General features: G+C 39.2%; 2 protein-coding genes, 1 long non-coding RNA gene and 1 pseudogene across 7 annotated transcripts; all 4 read right to left on the bottom strand.

Moving 5' to 3' along the window:
* Positions 1-3089: 3089 nt before the first annotated feature.
* LOC145167015 (2,3-bisphosphoglycerate-independent phosphoglycerate mutase-like) lies at positions 3090-8607 on the bottom strand. Its single transcript, XM_079086092.1, has 3 exons — positions 4487-8607; positions 3472-3567; positions 3090-3392 (listed from the first exon to the last, which is right to left on the bottom strand). The coding sequence occupies exons 1-3, from the start codon at positions 4514-4516 to the stop codon at positions 3228-3230; spliced, it is 291 nt and encodes a 96-aa protein (XP_078942218.1). The 5' UTR covers positions 4517-8607; the 3' UTR covers positions 3090-3227.
* On the bottom strand, positions 4765-5483 carry LOC145164435 (uncharacterized). The gene is made up of 2 exons (XM_079083153.1): positions 4951-5483; positions 4765-4834 (listed from the first exon to the last, which is right to left on the bottom strand). The coding sequence occupies exons 1-2, from the start codon at positions 5481-5483 to the stop codon at positions 4765-4767; spliced, it is 603 nt and encodes a 200-aa protein (XP_078939279.1).
* LOC145164436 (putative mitochondrial protein AtMg00860 pseudogene) lies at positions 6420-7181 on the bottom strand (annotated as a pseudogene).
* A 446-nt stretch (positions 8608-9053) lies between the features above and the next one.
* On the bottom strand, positions 9054-12383 carry LOC145162846 (uncharacterized). 5 transcript variants are annotated; one of them, XR_013739377.1, is made up of 7 exons: positions 11551-12383; positions 11344-11450; positions 11113-11186; positions 10963-11017; positions 10806-10885; positions 10660-10701; positions 9054-10471 (listed from the first exon to the last, which is right to left on the bottom strand). It is a non-coding gene; the product is annotated as an uncharacterized LOC145162846 (long non-coding RNA). The 5 variants fall into 5 exon arrangements; XR_013739378.1 differs by having other exon boundaries at positions 9054-10276; positions 10412-10471; positions 10963-11186; XR_013739376.1 differs by having other exon boundaries at positions 9054-10276; positions 10372-10471; positions 10963-11186.
* Positions 12384-20314: the final 7931 nt, after the last annotated feature.

Below are 20314 nucleotides of genomic sequence, written 5' to 3' on the forward strand. Positions count from 1 at the left end.
ATTGTAAGAATTCCTTTCATCTAATTTGTTGATACAAAGCTTTATGTAGTACAACCCTTTGATTTCATCCATGAAATCATCTCTTTTGGGTTAGATCTTCAAGAACACCAAGAACACACACTAGTGTTTTGGTCCAAAATCAACTCTATTAGCCTCTAAATCGTAAGTATTACTTCCCTATACTTGTTATCTAGTTGAAACTCTTGATTTAGGGCCTTGAAATCATCATTTATCCAAGAACAAAAGGTGTTTGCGGTCTAGTGCATCTCCTTAGACCGAAAACCCTTACGAAGGGTGCAATATGACTTTAAGCCTTTCATAATACTAAGTATTCAGTCTAGAACACTTCCTTGATTGTGGAAAGCCCTTAAAAATCACCAAACATCATGAGTTTTCGGCCAACCATTTGGTCCGAAAACCCTTTTGGGCCAAAAACCTCTTTGGACCGAAAACCCTTTGGTCCGAAAACCTCAAGAAACATACTACTTGGACCGAAAACTCCTTTAAGTGGCTATACAACCCTTTTATGCAATCCTAAGTGATTGTAACACTTACATTTAAGGATTTCTTATTCCTTAAAGTGTTATTCTTTACCTGATTAGTTGAGTAAACACTAATTCTATTCATATATGTGTCTTTATATGCTAAATAGGATCCGTGTGTGCTCAAGTCTTCACTTGACACTTAGCATCTTTTTTCCGATCTTACATTCGCATCACTCACTTCAGGTGAGTTCATACCCCTTAATCAACCTTTAAAATGATTTTAAATGCTTTTATGGGGGGATACAAGTTGAAACATTCTAGATATTGCTTTAATCACATGTGATTAACGTCTAGAACAAACAGAAGGATTTTCTATTACTTTCAAATTACTATCAAACTTATGGATTTCAAGCACTTCAAAACCTTTTACTAAACTCTTTTAAATGCTAAAACTGTTTTCAAACTCTTTTAACCTGACATTACTGTCAAACTCATATCTATACAATTATATTTATATAAGTATGGTTTGAAGGACTTAGGACTGATAGCTCACCTTACTTCCTGTTCCTTGTTTGGTTGTGGACTTAGGGTATCCTGTTATTTGTCCGAATATCGTTGAAATCTTAGTTATATATCGTATATATATGTGTGGATATAAAAGCTTTTACTACAGTTCAGTACCTTTGTGTAGCAAAGGCATACAAACAACATTTCTATTTAACTATAATAGGTATAGTTAAGGGACTACTACTCACTACTACTATTACAGTGACACATACAAGAGTCAGTACAGCTATGCATCAATACACGCTATACACTATACAAGAGAACATACTAAACACTATACAAGAGAACACACTATACACTATACAAGAGAACATACTGTACACTATACAAGAGAGCATACTATACACTATATAAGGAAATATACTATATACTCGTACAGAGAAAGCATCACTACACTATTGTCTACTACACAAACATTTGAACACTATAAATAGAATGTGACATACTACTTCTCGATACGACACTTCATTGTGGTATCACTTTATAACCAGAGTCTCCTGGAGGGAGAGCGGGCATTCTCTGTATAGATCTATACGGGACAGACACTCCCACACCCGACTGCTAGCTACAGTCCGAGCCGTTAAGGCCAAGGGGTGACAGAATGTTACCTCACTACATATGACACCGGAGGGTCATCAGTTATTCAGCCGTCGATCGGCATGGTTACATACGAGTTCACATTCAAACCTTTAATTAACCAATTCAGAATTTAGGGAAAAACATACTCTCCGAGGCTTATTGTTCATTTAATACCACCTAGAGTCTGCATTTCATTTCACTAGACTCTCCGAGGCGTATTGCTCATTTAATACCACCTGGAGTCTACATTTTTATTACTTTAGACTCCCCGAGGTGTACTGTACATTTAGTACTACATGGAGTCTGTTTTTCATAACTTTATGACCAGCAGTGTCACTGCTGAGGTAAAACACTATTTTTCCTATGACATTTACTTTGTGATTCTGTCACATACACATTTATGTAAACTATATTTTCATAATGATAGTTTCACTGGGGAAAACTCTTACACTACATAAGGAACAAACATACAAACAGTCGGGTCTTGGTAGAAGACTACATTTCAGTAGAAAATATAGGATTTTCTAGCGAGTTCAACTACTTACAAACATTTACAAACAACTATGAACTTTTACACTACGTTGTTACAAACATATTCATACAAGCAAGGACACTAAACACTTATGAACTCACCAGCGTTATGCTGATAAACTCTTTTCAAAATAACTTGTATTCTCAGGTCATCAGTAGTCAGGTACCGATGAAGCTTTTGAGAAGATGGAGCACATACAAGACTCATCTTTTATTTTTGATCATTCATTTTGGTCTCTTACAAACGATACAGAACACGCTTGTATTAAAATTATTCTATTAATGCAATGGATGTTGTTACTTGTTTACTATTATGCTTTGTTGTGATACTGTACATGACGTCCTCCACCCCAGAACGTTTCCGCCGTTCCGGTTTTGGGGTGTGACAATACCGTTGTGGGGTCGTTTCTTTCTTGTTTCGTCTATCTTATGTAGATACTCTTACATGGACAATTTGTTTATAAAATGGGATGGCTTGGCTATGAATTTTGTACAAAATATTAACTTTGTAGCAAAGTGTTAATTATAGAATGCAGTTTGGTTTGGAAAAAAAAGGAAGGGGATGGAAGAGGAATTGTTGGTGCCGACTCTGATTAAGTCCTTACGATATTTTTAAACTATTAATTAGGCCGATATTGCTAGCATTAGCTAGGCTAATTACATCCACAGTTATCAAATTTTAAATCTGTTTGGGGGGTCGGATGTGAATATCTCCAACTTATAGCATTGAAAACGTGCGAATGATACCACTTTACCACCGCAATGGAGCATTTAATCTAAAGAAAGTGAATTTTGTTGATATGGTAATTTAGTATAATATGTACCTTTTTGAAAGTAAAACGCCCTAATATGAAAATAAAAAGGTAAAGCGTAAGTGTAATGTTGGAGTAGAAAGAAATAAAAGTAGAATGCTATAGTACATACAAATTTATGGAAGTTTATTTCTATTTCTTGCATTTATCCCATTAACTTATTATGTTAAACGTTTAAAGTAGCCATAAAACAATACATACGATTCTGTTAAATTCCATTTCTTTAGTTCTAACATTCAAATAGGAGTTACTGCTAACTTACTGGCTGAAGAGTGTGAGAGGTTAAAATTTGAACATTTCCCTCTTTATCAAGAACATGCTCTCCCTTCTTGTTCATTTTCACCATGTCCTCAACATTACCATGATCTACAGTCACCACAAATATTCCACCCACTTGATCTACAACATCCAAGATCATCTGTTTCACAAAATCAAATTCCTTCATGTACAATCAAAAACATAAAACAAATTAACAATTTTCTAATATTTTTTTTTACCTTAACAACTTCTTTAGCAGCCTTGCATGCTACAACATTAGCCTCAACATCACCGGTATGCCCAACCATGCCACCATTTGGTATGTTCAAACGCACCTAAATGCAACAAATAGCAACCTACTTTTAATTTATTTCTTTTCCATTTTTGAATTTGTAATAGTTTCTTTGTTAGGGGAAACTTAAGAAAACCTAAAAGAATCAAATTCCATTAACAAATTGAAAAGCCAAATATAAATTAAGATCGTTACACATTCCAAGGTCATTAAAGTCAAACAATAAAAAAAATATTCACAATATTAGCTTAAACTGAAGTACGCAATATTTCTAGAAGTAATTACAAAAACTAAAAAAATAAAAACTATAACAAAATGCTAACCTTTATGATCCCAAATAATTTTACTATTATTTTTTTTCTAGTTTTGATTACGTCAAGTAGAAAACTCCAGGTAAAAAAAAATAAAAAAAAAAACAAAAAAAAAACTATAAGGGTCAAACCTGTGATTAAGTCATTTTAAGAGAATTAAATAAAAGGTATATACAATAACCTCAAATCGAGATAAATAATCACACCTTTCTAACAGAGGACTTCGTGCATATATCCCAAATGAAAAGATGTACTTTAAGCAAAGTTCTCCACTTCCTTGTACAGCCAAAGTGTGGTATATGTAATCTTCATAAAAAACAACATCAATTATTGGATAACCAATTAAATGCAGGAAATCAAAATTAATATTTAACATGGTTGAATTTTCAAAATACAACACCTTAATTTGAAAATAATAATAATGATAGAGGTACAATACTTTACACTTTATTAGAATGAAATGAAAGTAGGATGCTATAACACACAAATGAATGAAAGTGTGTTGCTATTTTGTTTGATTTAGCCCAAAAAATAATGAAGAATAAATTTGTAAAAAGTTAGGACACAATGAGACTTTACTTTTTGCATTTTAAAAAAAGAATCACCAGTATATAGTTTTAACAGATTGAAGTAAAAAAATAAATCAATTACCTGTACCAGTCGACACTTCTCCACTTGCATAGTCACGAAATCTTGCACTTATGTACCTGCGGACCAAACTGATAGACCCAAGATGGATCTATCTAGTAAGCGTTGAAAGAAACACAAAAATATACTGAATAGACTCAAATTTGTATTGATAATCCCAGTTTTCGAGATCTGGGTATCTCCAATGAAGAAGCAAGTTCTTTACAAAATTCTTAGCTAAAAACAAAATAAAGAAAACAAGGCCTACTTATACTCTGGGATTAGACCAGAAGGACAAACAATTACATAAGACCCAAATCGTGTTGCCCCCACCAAAAAGGACCACCTGCAGAGATAATGGCCATGACACAACTAAAAAAAAGAAAAGCAATAAAACAGGGACACTCCCCTCTTCCGGAAGCTAATTGGCTGTAGTTTTGGTACTAGTCACGCCCCTTGGTTTGTGGGACCTCCTCCGGTAAACCAACATGGCTTGGGGCTTATCAACACCGGCCGCCCAAACCTTCACCTTGTCCTCAAGGTGAAAACGTGGGAATTGTTGTGTCATCTTGGTGAAATCCTCCCACGTGGCTTCTGCTTCAGTCAACCCTTCCCATTGGATTAAGACCTTTAATTCCTTGTGGTTTTCTTTCTTGTTTCTGACCCCTTTGAGCTCTAGGGGTTGAACCACCATTTCCAAGTTAGCATCTAGATGAGAAGGCAACTCCGTGGTCTTCATAGGAACTCCAAAAGCAGGACGAAGTTGGGAGATATGAAAGACAGGGTGTATGGCGGCAGTCGCTGGCAAGTCGAGCTTGTAGGCCACCTTACCGACTCTCTTTAAGATGGAGTAAGGTCCATAGTACCTGGCTGCTAACTTTTCAAATCTTCTTTTAGCCAAACTCTGTTGCTTATAAGGTGTGAGCTTGAGATAAACTAGATCTCCCTCCTTGAATTCCTGTTCTGTTCGCTTCTTATCTCCCTGAACTTGCATTTTCTGTTGTGCTCTTAAAAGATTCATTTTTAAATCATCCAATATTGCGTCTTGATCTTCCAAGAGTCGGTCCAAGGAGTCGATGGTTGTTTGTTGACCTTTATATCTGATGATTGGAGGTGGGTCTCTTCCATATACGGCTTTGAAAGGAGTACACTTTGTAGATGTATGGAACGATGTATCATACCAAAACTCTGCCCACACCAACCATTTTGCCCCACTCTTCGGTTTTTCTGAACAAAAACACCTAAGCTAAGTCTCCAAACAACGGTTCACCACCTCCAACTGCCCGTCGGTTTGGGGGTGGTATGCCGTGCTGCGTTTCAAGTCCACCCCGTTCAATCTGAATAGTTCTTGCCAAAATTGACTCAAAAAGATCCTATCCCTGTCACTGATAATTGAAAGAGGTAACCCGTGTAGTCGTATTATTTCCCGCATGAATTTGTCAGCTACTTTGCTGGCGGTGAACGGGTGGCGAAGTGGGATGAAGTGAGCATATTTACTCAACCTGTCCACCACTACCCAAATTGTATCCCATCTATCCGATTTTGGAAGTCCTTCTATGAAATCCATGGTTACTTCATCCCATGTTTGAGCTGGTATGGGGATCGCCTGCAGGAGTCCAGCTGGTGAAGTGGTTAGGTTTTTGTGCTTTTGACAAACTTCGTAATTTTTGATATACTCCATTATAGCGGCCCTCATACCTGTCCAGAACACTTCTTTTAAGGCCCTCTTGTATGTTTTCTTTTCTCCCGAGTGCCCACCTATGGGAGAATCATGGAATTCCTTTATGATATTTGGTATGAGGGTAGATTTGGTGGGAATCACTAATCTGTTTTTATACAGCAGGTTTTCTTGAAAAACAGAAAACCCCTTGTGGCAATTAGGGTCTTCTAGGACCTCTTTCTTGACACGTGATATCATTTCGTCTTGTGCCATTTCTTCTTTTAGTTTGTCCCAAAATTACCACACCCCCACTGTCATGGTGTTGCAAGATGTAACAGGAACCTTTTGTGACAGCGCGTCCGCTACTCTATTGCTAGCCCCCGGACGGTATTGTATGTCAAACGTGAACCCCATCAACTTGGTCACCCACTCTTGATAATCACTCCCGATCACCCGTTGTTCCAGGATGTATTTTAAGCTTAGCTGGTCCGTTCTAACCAAAAATCTTATTCCCATCAAATAAGGCCTCCACTTGAGCACCGCCTTCACTATCGCCATCAATTCTTTTTCATAAATCGACTTGTCCCGCGCTTTAATTCCCAAGGTACTACTATAGTAAGCAATGGGTCGGTTTTCCTGCATCAAGACCGCTCCTAATCCATAACCGGAAGCACCAGTCTCCACAATAAACAGTTTCTTGAAGTCGGGCATAGCTAAAACGGGGACGGTGGTCATGGCGGTTTTAAGTTGCTGGAACGCCCTGTTGGCCGCCTCATTCCACCCATAGCAATCTTTTCTCAATTGATCTGTTAAAGGCGTGGCGATTTCAACGTATCCCTTAACAAATTTTCTGTAGTATCCCGTGAGTCCGAGAAAACCCCTCAATTCTCTTATGTTTCTTGGAGTTGGCCAATCCAACATAGCTTGAACTTTAGAAGCTTCAGCAGCCACTCCCTTGGCGGATATCTCATGGCCCAAATATGAAACCTTTTGTTGCCCAAATGCACATTTCTTCAGATTAAGGAACAAATGGTGTTTTTGTAGTACTTCAAAAGCCATGGTGAGGTGGTTTTGGTGAAGAACTTCGCTGGAACTATAAATTAGGATGTCATCAAAAAACACTAGAACGAATTTTCTTAAATATGAGCGAAAGATGTCGTTCATTAGAGACTGGAAGGTTGCAGGGGAGTTTGTAACACCGAAAGGCATTACTTTGAATTCGTAATGCCCGTCATGTGTGCGGAAGGCAGTCTTAGGAATATCTTGCGTTCGGACCCGAATCTGATGATATCCGGATATTAGATCCAACTTGCTAAAAATGACGGACCCATGCAGTTCATCCAACAGCTCATCAATGACTGGAATGGGGAATTTATCGGGAACGGTGGCCCGATTTAATGCCCGTTAATCAACACAGAACCGCCATGACCCGTCCTTCTTTTTGATCAAAATCACTGGACTAGAATATGGGTTGTTGCTGACTTGAATAACCCCAGTCGTTAGCATTTCCCTGATCAAACGCTCTATCTTGTCCTTTTGGAAGTGGGGGTACCGATAAGGTCGGACACTAATCGGAGGGGTACTGTCTTTTAGGACAATCTGATGTTCTAAATGACGCTTTGGTGGGAGCTCATTGGGTTCCCTAAAAATTCCTTCAAACTTGTTGAGAATTTGAGTTAGAAATTGGGGTACCTCATTAAGCATTTATGTTTCTGTGTTGCTGAAATCCACCATCATTCCTGCCTTCTCCCTCTTTAGTTCCTTTTCCATTGTTTTTAGGGTGACCAATGATTTCCCCAGAGCAGCCTCCCCTTTCAATTTCACCCTCTGATTCCCCACTTCAAATTCAATGGTTTGTTCCTTCCAATTGGTTTGTGTGGTCCCCAAGGTTTCCAACCATTTCATGCCTAATATGATGTCTGCGCTTCCAAATCTTAATGGAAGGAATTCTTCAACAATATCTATTTCTTGGAGTTGAAGAAGGACACCTTTACATACACCCCACCCCGCCTCGCTATCACCAGTGCCCATCTTCACACCGTACGGTTCAGTATCCGTGACCTGAATACCTAATTCTTCGACCACCCTCGAAGCTATAAAGTTGTGAGTCGCTCCAGGGTCGATCAGGGTAACCACGGGTTTGTCCCAAACTCTTCCCGTCAGCTTCATGGTTTTAGGCGAGGTTAATCCAGCCACCGAATTCAGGGAGACTTCCACCGGATTGTTCACCTCTGTGGACTCCAGACAGGCTTCTGGGTCTATCAACGCGTCTGGGGAAGGATCAGTTTCTGTATGGAGTTCTTCTTCCTCCACCAAGAGGACATTGATCTGTGACTTGCATTTGTGATTTTTGTTCCATTTTTCATCGCATTTGTAACAAAGTCCTTTGGCTCTCTTTTCGTTGATTTGCGCTTCTGTCAGGGGTCGAACTTCTCCCAAATTGCATTTCCAAGAACTAGGGTTCTTTACGGTGGTGACGTTGCTGGGGGAATAAGAAGTGACGTTAACTCTAGAGGATAGAGAAGTAGAGTTTCTAATCCCCACAGAGCCCGTTTTGCTACCGCTGTTGGGTTGGTTTTTTTCTTCAATCTGTTGGGCTAGATCCATCGCACGGCCCAACTGTTCAGGAGTCCACATTCGTAATTCTTTTCTGATGTCGTCCTTGAGGCCTTTCTTGAAGATCGCCATGGCTACCCTTTCCGAAATCTCTTCGTCCAGGGACGCCGACAAGTCAATGAAACGGCGTATGTAATCGCTGGTGGTTCCCGTCTGCTCGATTGAAGCCCATTGTTCGAACAAATCCCCACCGTGAATCGACCAAAACTTCTATAAGAACAAGATCTTCATCTCCTCCCATGTTTCAATGGTTTTCTATTTGTTAGACCATCGATACCAGGCTAGCGCGTCACCGTTGAGACTGAGTACCGCCGCCTCCACCTTTTCTTCATTCACGAGTTGGTAAATCGCAAAATATTGTTCAGCTTGTAGTATCCAACCATCTGGGTCGGTGCCATCAAAAGTAGGCATATCAACCTTCCGATGTTTGTATTCAAATCGCCCCCTTCCCTGATTTGTTCCATCGAAGGACCCAAAGATCAAACCCGGTCCTCCTCCGCCTGGACCGTCGGCACCACCATCTCCGCTGCTTCCTTGACCACTGTTCTTGTCTCGGGGATTAAACTCTGGAGTGAGTATACCTGAGTTTGGTGTTTCATTCCCCTTCCCCCGTTCTATCTTCTCCACTTTCCCCAACAGAGCATCCAGCTTTCTCATCATCTCATTTTGCATGATCTTGTTGTCCTCAATCGCCCTTGCTTGCTGTTGGTTAACCAATTTCTGTTGCTGTTGTTCATCCAAGATTTTTCCTAGGTTTTCTTCAACAGTCTCCAACCTCTTATCCGCTGGAACATTCTTCTGTGGAGCAACCATGCTCTGATACCAATTGATAGACCCAAGATGGATCTATCTAGTAAGTGTTGAAAGAAACACAAAAATATACTGAATAGACTCAAATTTGTATTGATAATCCCAGTTTTCGAGATCTGGGTATCTCCAATGAAGAAGCAAGTTCTTTACAAAATTCTTAGCTAAAAACAAAATAAAGAAAACAAGGCCTACTTATACTCTGGGATTAGACCAGAAGGACAAACAATTACATAAGACCCAAATCGTGTTGTCCCCCACCAAAAAGGACCACCTGCAGAGATAATGGCCATGACACAACTAAAAAAAGAAAAGCAATAAAACAGGGACACTCCCCTCTTCCGGAAGCTAATTGGCTGTAGTTTTGGTACTAGTCACGCCCCTTGGTTTGTGGGACCTCCTCCGGTAAACCAACATGGCTTGGGGCTTATTACAAACATGGGCCCCACAGGCCTAAACCTCTGCATCACAACATTCCACACATCAAACATATTCAAGTCTATATAATATTATAATTCAATGTCCCTATAACAATTAATAAGTAATTTAAGATTATAATCACTATATCACCCGAGAACTTTCATTGGAGGAAAATTGGATTCCCATAAGTGGTTCATAACAGCCCCTTTCCATGTTGCACTGATTTTTGTAAGCCATTCAGATTTATGGTCAACTTCTGAGGTAAATCCAGCAGGTCCCACCAAAACCAGATGTTGTACATGCTTAGGATGCTTCATTTTGGTAAAAATGTGAAATCATTAGATTAATGTAATTTAGATTTGAGACATGAAAGTTGTTTCTTCAATTGATCATAATCAAAATTTACCATCAATAAATAGAAAAGAAGAGTTATAATATTGTTGTACCAAGTTTGCCCTTTTCACTATTATTTGTTTCTATCGTGTGGGCAGAATTGCACTTAATTCCTGCAATTACAGATTATGATGTTATTAGATATATTGATAAACAAATATAGATAAACCGGTTTTAGATCGTATTTTGAAAAAAAATTATATACTATCACCATGCCAACATTTTCACTATGTTTAAATAGTTGTTTGAAAAATTTTAAAATAATGCAGTCTATGATATGGTGATACAAAATAGAGTGTACCTCAACGGGGCTACTTCTTTCATCAAGTTGAATTGCTTCAATCTGAGAAAACAAAACCCTGAGTACTTCTGTCTTCATATTTTCTCATGAAAACATAATTTTTTTCAAGAAAAACGAAGTATTTTATCGAAACAGGGTTCACATACCAGGCATTTTCCACTGAATAAAGAAGTGTTTCCATTTGTATTCAGACATCAAGTGAAAGTGGTCCCAATGTGAAAAAAAACTAAAAATTCAATCAGTAGCCAACACTATATAAAGAAAGTAATAAGATTTAACATAAATGATGGCATTGGTACATACCTCTGCCCCAACAGGGAAATTATGAGAATTTTTTGCGGGGATATCCATCGAGCACCTTGCGTGCATTATTTAAACAAAAAAAATTGTCACAGAAAATACATACAAGTTGACGTTAACTTCATATTCTTTGCAATTTAAGAGAGTAGAGACCTTATCTACATAGATTGAGTTACCGGTCAAACCAGAAAGATGGGAATTATTTATCTCGAAAAAGAAGATGTCACCTATGAAAAAATAGTACATGGTATCAACTATTAACAATTCAATTATTATAATAACTAATTTTGGGGTAAATCCTCCAATAGGATCGTAGGAACTTGATTTTTTAGATTAACCGTAACATATTTGAGCAACAATCAAGTTCCCTATATTGTTAATTACCTTGTGGAACATTCTATGTCTGGAAGAAACCGTTTGACACAGCTGTCGCCTTCATCCTCCTTCACGTATTCTCCTCTCAAACCTTCCTTTGAATCGTAACCCCAAAACTGAAATCGTAGGGCACACAATTGGAGTTGACTCGAAATAGAAAGAAAAACTGAGTTTTGTTAGTTTAAAAGCTATTGAAGAATTGTCGGTTCGATTTACCTGGCTGGAAGGATACACAGAAATAAAAATCAATGACTTCTATTGCAGGATTTCAAGTCACCAGTTGTAGATATGTGGTGATGATGAGTGACAGTGGTATTCGCTTGAGAAGTCGACGTGTGGCCTCTATTAACAGATGAAGAGAGATAGAGAGCACCAGCAGCAACAACGTCGGTGTGCGTTGCTGCTTCTTCCTATTTCCTTGTCGATGTCGTCCAGTCTCACTATCTCGGGCGTTCTTTTCCAGTGATTCAAAACACACGCAATCCTGAACAACAAAATTAGGCATTCACCTAAAAGTTAAGGAAACGAAGAAGGAACAAAAGGAAGCTAACGATAGATCAAAACAGAGAAAGAAAAGGAAAGCAGTTGTGAATGGCGTATTAGGCGTTTACACATTTGCCAATTTGCCGATTTCCTTGTGGAGGTGCTTCGACTAAATGGCGTACCCTTCAGTTCACCCAAGAAGCAAAAACAAAGCCCTAATCTTGAGCTTAACTTTGAGGTCGAAAATCGGTTTGTTTCGGGAAGGGTTTACTCGCAGGCGTTCCATCTAGGGGGCAAGGGTTTTTCTTGTCGGCGCAATGCAACATAGACCAGCAGAGCTCGTTTTTAGAGGGAGATGGAGGGGAAAAAAGCAAGAAACCTTTAAGTTTCTTAGTTTGAAACCTTGCTAGGTCTATTGGAATCAGTTGCCTCATCTGCATCGTGTCTGTTGGAATGACTTGCCTCATCTGTATGGTCCCGTCTATAGATTGGAGAAGAAAAACAAAAGCAACGATTAACAGAAATTTGAAGCTGATGAGTTTAGACGGAGATGTAGAGTTTTCGAAAAGCGGTGAAATTGGAATATGGTTGGATGAGAAAGCGGGTGGGGGAAGATAAGGCAGAACCACCAGGGGAGACGTGGGAACGACACGTATCAGCCCCATCCTTATCTTTAGACCACTGTTACAAACTTTAGTGCCAAATTGCGAATAATTTAAGGGACCAAATTGCTAATATTACAAACTTTAGTGCCAAAAATCTAAACCACTACAAATATGAAAACCTATGGGCCATTTTTGCCAAAAAATCAGGAAGTTCACTGTTCAATGAAATGGTCATCTTTAATATATATATATATATATATATATATATATATATATATATATATATATATATATATATATATATATATATATAAGAATTTATTAAAGGTGCAAATGCTGAATTGTAATTGCTCAATAGTTGAACAAAAGACATAATTCTAGAACCGTCCAAATATGGATGGTTTTGGGAGCTTTTCTAAGGTTTCTGGAAGCCTTCTAGTTGCATAAAAGGAAAATATTTGAATTTGAATTAAATCTATTATTTAATATATTCAAATGTTGTTTTGCCTGCAAGTTACCTAAACTATAAATAGGACCCCTTGGATTGCGAATTTCGTTCATGACATTACCTATAAGCATAGGAATAAAATTTACCTCAGATATCCATTTTCCTTCTCATTCTAGGTTTCCTGGTTTTTGGTGTGAGCCATTAGAGACATCATTCTTTTGGTGTTATGCTTTCCAAGACCAACAACTACAAGGGATTGAAGTGATATATTTGCTACAACAACTCATAGGTATGTAACCCTAATTCTTGTATTTTGATTATTTTAAGGTTTCAATTAGGGCTTTTATAAGTTTTGTTGTTCATAGTATATTACATTCAAAGTGTTATGACATAGATCTGTTAGGTTGCATGTGTCCTTAAGTGTCAAGTGAAATTCCGCAAGCACATAGTTTCGTAACCTATAAAACTCATCAGTAGTATCTAAGCCTTGTTGTGTCTTAACATTAATAGTACATTAGTTGAATAAAAAAAAAATTGAAAATTTGTTCTCACAACGTGGCAGTGTCTCTGCCACGACGTGAGCTCAACACAAAATTGGAAATTTGATTTTTTTTTTCTACAAAATTTGATTTGTGTGGTTAAATTTTGGTAATTATCTGATTTGAATTTTGCCGAAATTCAATTTTTTTGCATATCTTAGATAGTTAAAATAAAACCCTATATATTAGGAGATGATCTTGAATAACATAATATTTAATTATAAATAATTAATATTATCCTTATTGTCACAACTAGCAAATTAGCGTTAAGATTTCTATCTTTTATAAGATAACTTCTTCGCATAATCTTGTAACCCTACGTTTAGTATAAATCAAACTTAAATGTTACTTAAGTTGTTCATCCAAAAATTGTGATTCAAGTCGAAGCTTCCTTGTATAAACCCAAAACTCGACCCAATTAGCTAAGTTCACTCAACTTTGGGCCTTAGCCCAAGCTTTCTCGGCCCAAGCCCCTATTTGGGCCAAGACTCTCCTATTGGGCCCTAATGGGCCGATAACCTCTCAACTTGGTTCTTTTGGGCCGAAAACTTGTATTTAACATAGTTTTGGGCCGTAAGACCCTTATTCGGCCTTATTGGGCCGTGAAAATTATTCTTAGAACATAATGGGCCGAATACCTCTATTAGGAAATATTTTGGGCCAAAAACCCTCTAATGGGCCCTTTTGGGCCAAAAGTCTTCACATAGAGTCTCGTTGGGCCAAAGACCATTCCTTGGTCCCTAATGGGCCAAAAATATCGAATGGGCTCTCTCACTAAATCGAAAATATTTATTGGGCCTGATCCATCTCTTTTGGACCTATTAATTGGTCGAAACCTTCCTTGGGCTAAAAGCAAGCCAAAAAACCACCCACTCTCTCCATAAATCGAAGACTTTATTGGGCCCACGGTGTTCTCGGCCACACATAAAAACCGAAAACCCATTAACGGGCCAAATGAGTACTCGAAAACCCTTGAGAAACCAAACCCAATTCCCTTTCCCCCCATAACCGATCAGTTTAAAAAAAAAAGGAAAACAAGAGTTCATAACTTGATGCCACCTCAAATTTACATTTTATGTAAACATGCTTATTGACCAACAAACATCCATGGCCTTCACACCACCTTTTAGAAGTCAAACCCTACTACTCCCCTCCTCTCTTCCCTTCATCGGCCGAACCCCCCATCCCCTTTCCACTCTTCACTTCTAACTTACACTCTTATCTCATTCTCTCTCTAACACTCAAGCAACTCCCTCATTTCCTTCATCAAAACTCGTGGGTTTGCTAGTGTGTTTCAAGAAGTTTTCTTCAAGAATTGTACTCTAGGTAAGTTCCTATCAAACTTAAGAATTTTATTTACAAATTATACTAAGATCATTCCTCAAACTACCCCATTTTCGTGTCCATGCTTCCTATAACCACCTTGATCTCGAAAAGCTCCACAAGGAAGCAAGCTAGAACCGAAAACCTTCTCCATTTTCCTCTACAACTCGAAAAAGTCCCCAAGGTGAGCTTCATACCCCTTATTTTAGAGTTCTCTTTCTTTTGGGGGAGGATACAAGTCTAGTCTTGTGAAGATCTTTGTATATTTGCATGTATTTGTGTGTATGTATGTTTATATGTGATGAAATGTGGAAATCTCAGGCTTACACTCCAAGAACTAGAGATTTTGCTAAGTCTCAAATTGTTGGAACATAGATATCTTGATATGTTTTCATTTATCTTGGTGTTTGTCAAAAATGGAAACATGTTACTAGGTGAAAAAATATGATTTTCTTGATTTGTGTTAAAGATCACAAAAATATGTCCAAGAAAGTGTTAAAGCAAATTTTTGTCGTGAAAACTTGAAAAATGGAAAAATATGGTGATTTCACTCAAAATGGGCCATTTTCGACCATAATGATAAGAAAATGGGCTATTTTTGACACTTCTGGTAAAAATGGGCTATTTTTGACACTTATGGTAAAAATGGGCTATTTTTGACACTTATGGTAAAAATGGGCTATTTTTGACACTTATGATAAAAATGGGCTATTTTTGACAATTATGGTAAAATGGGCTAGTTTTGACAACAAAAGTAAAAATGGACCATTTTTAAACATTTCTAGTAAACTGTATAAATTACGACAGGAATTATTGCGTGTTATAATTTGTAGTAAAAAATATACAGTAGTAACATTATTTATAACGTTAAATAATGGAATTCAATATTCGCGTAAATTCCGTTAAGGCTCTTGTGAGACACTCCTTCACTCGTACCTACCTAGTGTACATCGTAAGTCCTGTAGTTATAACTAAAGTCTCCTGGAGGGAGAGCGGGATATTGTGTATAGATCTATACGGTTTTGACACCCCACACCTGAGCTGTTCGCTACAGCTAGACAGGCCAGTCTAGGGTGACAATTATCTTTAGAAACTAATGCCTGAAGAACGTCAAGATAGGCGCTTTAGTCATATTAGTATGGTTGTAACATAGAGAATGACAATATTATTTTATAATTTACGCAAACCATTCACTCTACTTATTTTATAAAGTACAAACCTACGTGTTGTCTATTTTGCAACGAATTTAACCACTCGGGTCTAGGTTTTTAAGACCACAATTTTTCGTATAACAGAAAATATAGGATTTTCTGGGAACACTCTTTATATGATTTCAAACAAAGTAAACAAAGAATACACATGCAATTATACATGATTTGAAACGAGACTCACAAACTATTTTTACAAAAAATATTGTATTTTCTGGAGTTTACAAACTAATACAAAGTTTTCTTACAAATATGTTTATGAAATCACCAACATTCTATGTTGACGCTTTTCAAAATGTCTTGTATTCTTAGGGACTCAGTAAGCAGGTTTGGCAGCTATGGATTTTTGGATATTTGTGTATTTTTGAAATGTCATACATTGTGTTATTTTCGAGATGTAATTTCATGAACAAATACAAAGTTTTAAACAATACATGATGGTATCTGTAATGTACGATGTTTGGATGGCTATGTATCAATTATGATCAATTGTTATGATATTACACGATGAAGTCACCCAACCCCGGACGTTTCCGCCGTCCTGGTTCGGGGGTGTGACAGATTGGTATCAGAGCATTGTTTATAGTGAACTACATATCTAACTATACAAGATATGCAACTATAAATACAATGGGACTAAAATACTCTGAACAAAAATAAGAAAATAATTAAAAGTCTTTAGAAGAGTTGGATAGCGCGGTTAAACCCATGCAATTATGTAATCGTATTGGGGATAGATATAGCCTGATCAACTATATTTATTGAACATACGACCAACATGTGTTTGGGAGTGATCGGGTGGACAGCGAATCTAAAAGCTTGCCAACCTAATACCCAAAAGTTTTAAGGAACGAAACATAAACAATTAAGAATACTATAGGAGTATTTTGGCATTATGTGGAATCTTCATTGTATCTTCTTATATATCCTCTTATACTTATATTCTCGTACATACACTATGGCAGACTTTCACCAACCGGGTGATCCTTTTCCCCCGAACCAGGGGAATGGGGGATGGCTCGAGGAAGAACCAGAAGAGAACCCGGAAGAGTTCGCGTTTGAGGAGGAGGATATTGATGAAGACATCGAGGAGGATGAGGAGAGTGACGGAGATGACTTGGACGCAGAGTCTTAGGTCATCGACCCACCCTACATGGCAAGGGTACCCGCACACCGGATGAGCCCCAATGGCCCTATGCCCCCGTAGGCACACGACATATGGAGGTGGAGCAAGCATCAGGGTCAGCGCCCACCATTTGGCATGGAGAAGATATTTTACGACCTTAGCCATGGAGGACCAACGGACCGAGCCCTTCCGGTGATGGTCAGGCGGACCAGTTATATCGGTGATCAGGCCCAGGCGACCGCCAATCAGATGGACGTGATGAGAGCTACGGTGGAACGCGCAGAGAGGCAGACCCTGGACATAGTGTGGGATTATCAGGAGCGACAGGCCGCACTAGAGGCAAGGATGCGGGTCACCGAGTGCCAGCTAGCCAGACTCTAGGGCGCTTCTACTTCATCGTGGGCACCACCAGATACCTCCCGGCATGAGTAGGACCCATCCTACTCACCCCTGCTATTGATGTGACTCTCTTTTCTTTTTTACTTTATGTATGTAGGACTGACCCTACGATTAAATGATTACACTACTCATAGAGTCGTTATGCTCGCAGATTTTTATTCTCTATGTACTGTAGACCTTTCAAAGGTCAATTTTCACGCACTTATGTACTAAGAATTTATCATTAATGAAACGGTTCTGTGTTTTATTTGTGATGTTGTTATCTTCTATGTTCTCTCTTTTCATTTATATTTGATATAATACAGTTCAGTTATAAGTACAATCGAATCACCATAACCGATAAAAGCAAAGGGATTCATAAACTCATCGCCATTCCTGTCTCATAGCAGGAAATTTTGAGGAGATATATTAGCAAGAACACTACAGCACCACCACCGTCGCAGCCTCCACCGGAGATTAACTCTGTCTTTTTCCAGGCTACAGTCTCGGCTGCGGTTACGGCAACTTTAGCACATATCAACCAGGGCACCAACGGGGGAGGCAACAGACAAGGAACAGGAAGTTCAAACCACGGGACTAACCCCGAACACCAGAAAACATGCACCTACAAATACTTCACCAATACAAAACCGAAGAACTTTAATGGAAGTGGGGGCGTAATAGCTCTCACCCGGTGGTTCGAGAAAATCGAATCGGTCTTCAAAATCTGCGGCTGTCCCGAAGAGAGCAAGGAAAAGTTAGCAACCTGTACCTTTGTTGACAGGGCTTTTCGTGGTGGAACGGCCACATCAAGGCCTTAACTCTCCCGGTTGCAAATGTCATGTCATGGGAAGACCTCAAAACGATGATGTTGGATGAGTACTGTCCCCGAGGTGAAATACAAAAGCTTGAGCAGGAACTGTGGAATCTTACGGTACAGAACTCTGACATCGAATCCTATATTGCTAGGTTCAGTGAACTGGCACTCTTATGCTCAGGAATGATAATTTCCGTGGGCTAAAAGATCGAACGCTTTATTTGGGGGTTAACACCTCCAATCCAGGGGAATGTGATCATTGCGAACCCGTCAACGTTCGATAGTGCGAAGCGCCTAGCGCAGAAATTGTACGACCATGGGGATAACAAAGGCGCGAAGACTTTCGGCGCTGAAACAAAGAAGGAGGACAACAACAAGAACAACTGGGGAAACAAAAGAAAAGGGCGATAAAATCAAGAATCATCTAAGAAGCAGCAAACTGTGGCAGTCCACGCTGCTACTACTCAGATCACACCAACTCCAGTTGCACCAGCATCAACCACCCCAACACCTGCAAGGCCATACGCAGGGAATCAACTAAAATGTGACAAATGTAGTTTCCACCACAGTGGCGCATGCCGAGATTTACAGTGCACCAACTGCAATCGTAAAGGGCACACCGCCCAGTGTTGCAGATCTTAGCCACAACAAAACAACCCCCAACCCAACAATGTCGGGGCCAGTCGAGCATGCCACGGATGTGGGGAGACTGGCCATTTGAAGCGAAACTGTCCCAAAGCCAACAAATAAGGTGCAGGGGGATCAGGCAGGATCCTAACAATGGGACAAGGGGAGGCGGTACAAGATCCGGTCGTAGTCACTGGTACGTTTCCCCTCAACAACACCTATGCATGGATTTTATTCGACAGTGGGGCTGAAGGGAGTTTTGTGAGTCATAAATTCAAATACTTACTAAGTCAAAACCCCCAAAAGTTAAGCGAAACCTTCACGGTGGAGATGGCTAATGGGAAAACTGAATCAACTAATGACATTTTCATAGGGTGCATGTTAACATTAAATAGTCACTCATTTCAAATCAGCTTGATGCGGATTAATATTAGAAGTTTTGATGTGATCATCGGCATGGATTGGTTAAGCCCCCACTATGCCGATATTATGTGTCACGAGAAGGCCGTTCGCCTTCACCTCCCCACCAACTAAACGCTAATTATCTACAATGATAAACTCGGTGCAAACCTCCGTCTTATCTCGTGCATCAAGGTACAAAAGTGCCTGCATAAAAAGAATCATAACTTTCTAGCCCATGTAGTGGACAATCAGAAAGAGGAAAAGAACATCAAGGACATTCCGGAGGTGCACGATTTCCCAGACGTATTTCTGGAAGACCTCCCAGGAATACCCCCAGAACGACAGGTCGAATTTCGAATTGATCTAGTACCCGAAGCCACGCCGATTGCCAAGTCGTCGTATAGATTAGCCCCTGGAGAAATGCAAGAGATATCTAGCCAATTGATCGAATTCCTAGACAAAGGATTCATAAGACCGAGCTTCTCACCCTGGGGAGCTCCGGTTTTGTTTGTTAAAAAGAAGGATGGATCCTTCCGAATGTGCATCGATTATAAGGAATTAAACAAGCTCACCATCAAGAACCGATACCCCCTCCCTCGGATTGATGATCTATTTGACCAGCTTCAAGGAGCCAGTTATTTTTCCAAGATAGATCTAAGGTCCGTATACCACCAACTGCGGGTCCGAGAAAAAGATATTACCAAAACTACCTTCCGAACTCGTTATGGGCACTATGAATTTGTGGTTATGCCCTTAGGTCTGACGAATACACCCGCATCATTTATGGACCTAATGAACCGAGTCTGCCGACCATTCCTCGACAACTTTGTAATTTTCTTCATCGATGATATACTCGTTTATTCTCGGAGCAAGTAGGAACACAACCAACATCTAAGACAGGTCATGGAGACTCTAAGGGCGGAAAAGCTATACGCGAAATTCTCCAAATGCGAGTTCTAGATTCGCAGGGTGGATTTCTTGGGACACGTAGTCAGTGAAGAATGGATACATGTAGACCCATCCA

This window comes from Lactuca virosa, chromosome 3 (genome assembly GCF_052849685.1).
Source record: "Lactuca virosa cultivar CGN04683 chromosome 3, Lactuca_virosa_CGN04683_v6, whole genome shotgun sequence".
Classification (NCBI taxonomy): domain Eukaryota; kingdom Viridiplantae; phylum Streptophyta; class Magnoliopsida; order Asterales; family Asteraceae; genus Lactuca; species Lactuca virosa.

What these genes read in the sequence shown, in the direction of transcription:
- LOC145167015 (XM_079086092.1), bottom strand. Translation starts at nt 4,516, where the DNA reads ATGCAAGTGGAGAAGTGTCGACTGGTACAG. An exon ending in AGAAGTGTCGACTGGTACAG is followed by an intron (nt 3,568 to 4,486) that starts GTAATTGATTTA and finishes TGTTGCATTTAG; the next exon opens with GTGCGTTTGAACATACCAAA. An exon ending in CTGCTAAAGAAGTTGTTAAG is followed by an intron (nt 3,393 to 3,471) that starts GTAAAAAAAAAT and finishes TTTGTGAAACAG; the next exon opens with ATGATCTTGGATGTTGTAGA.
- LOC145164435 (XM_079083153.1), bottom strand. Translation starts at nt 5,483, where the DNA reads ATGAATCTTTTAAGAGCACAACAGAAAATGCAAGTTCAGGGAGATAAG. An exon ending in GTTGATAAGCCCCAAGCCAT is followed by an intron (nt 4,835 to 4,950) that starts GTTGGTTTACCG and finishes TCTTTTTTTTAG; the next exon opens with TTGTGTCATGGCCATTATCT.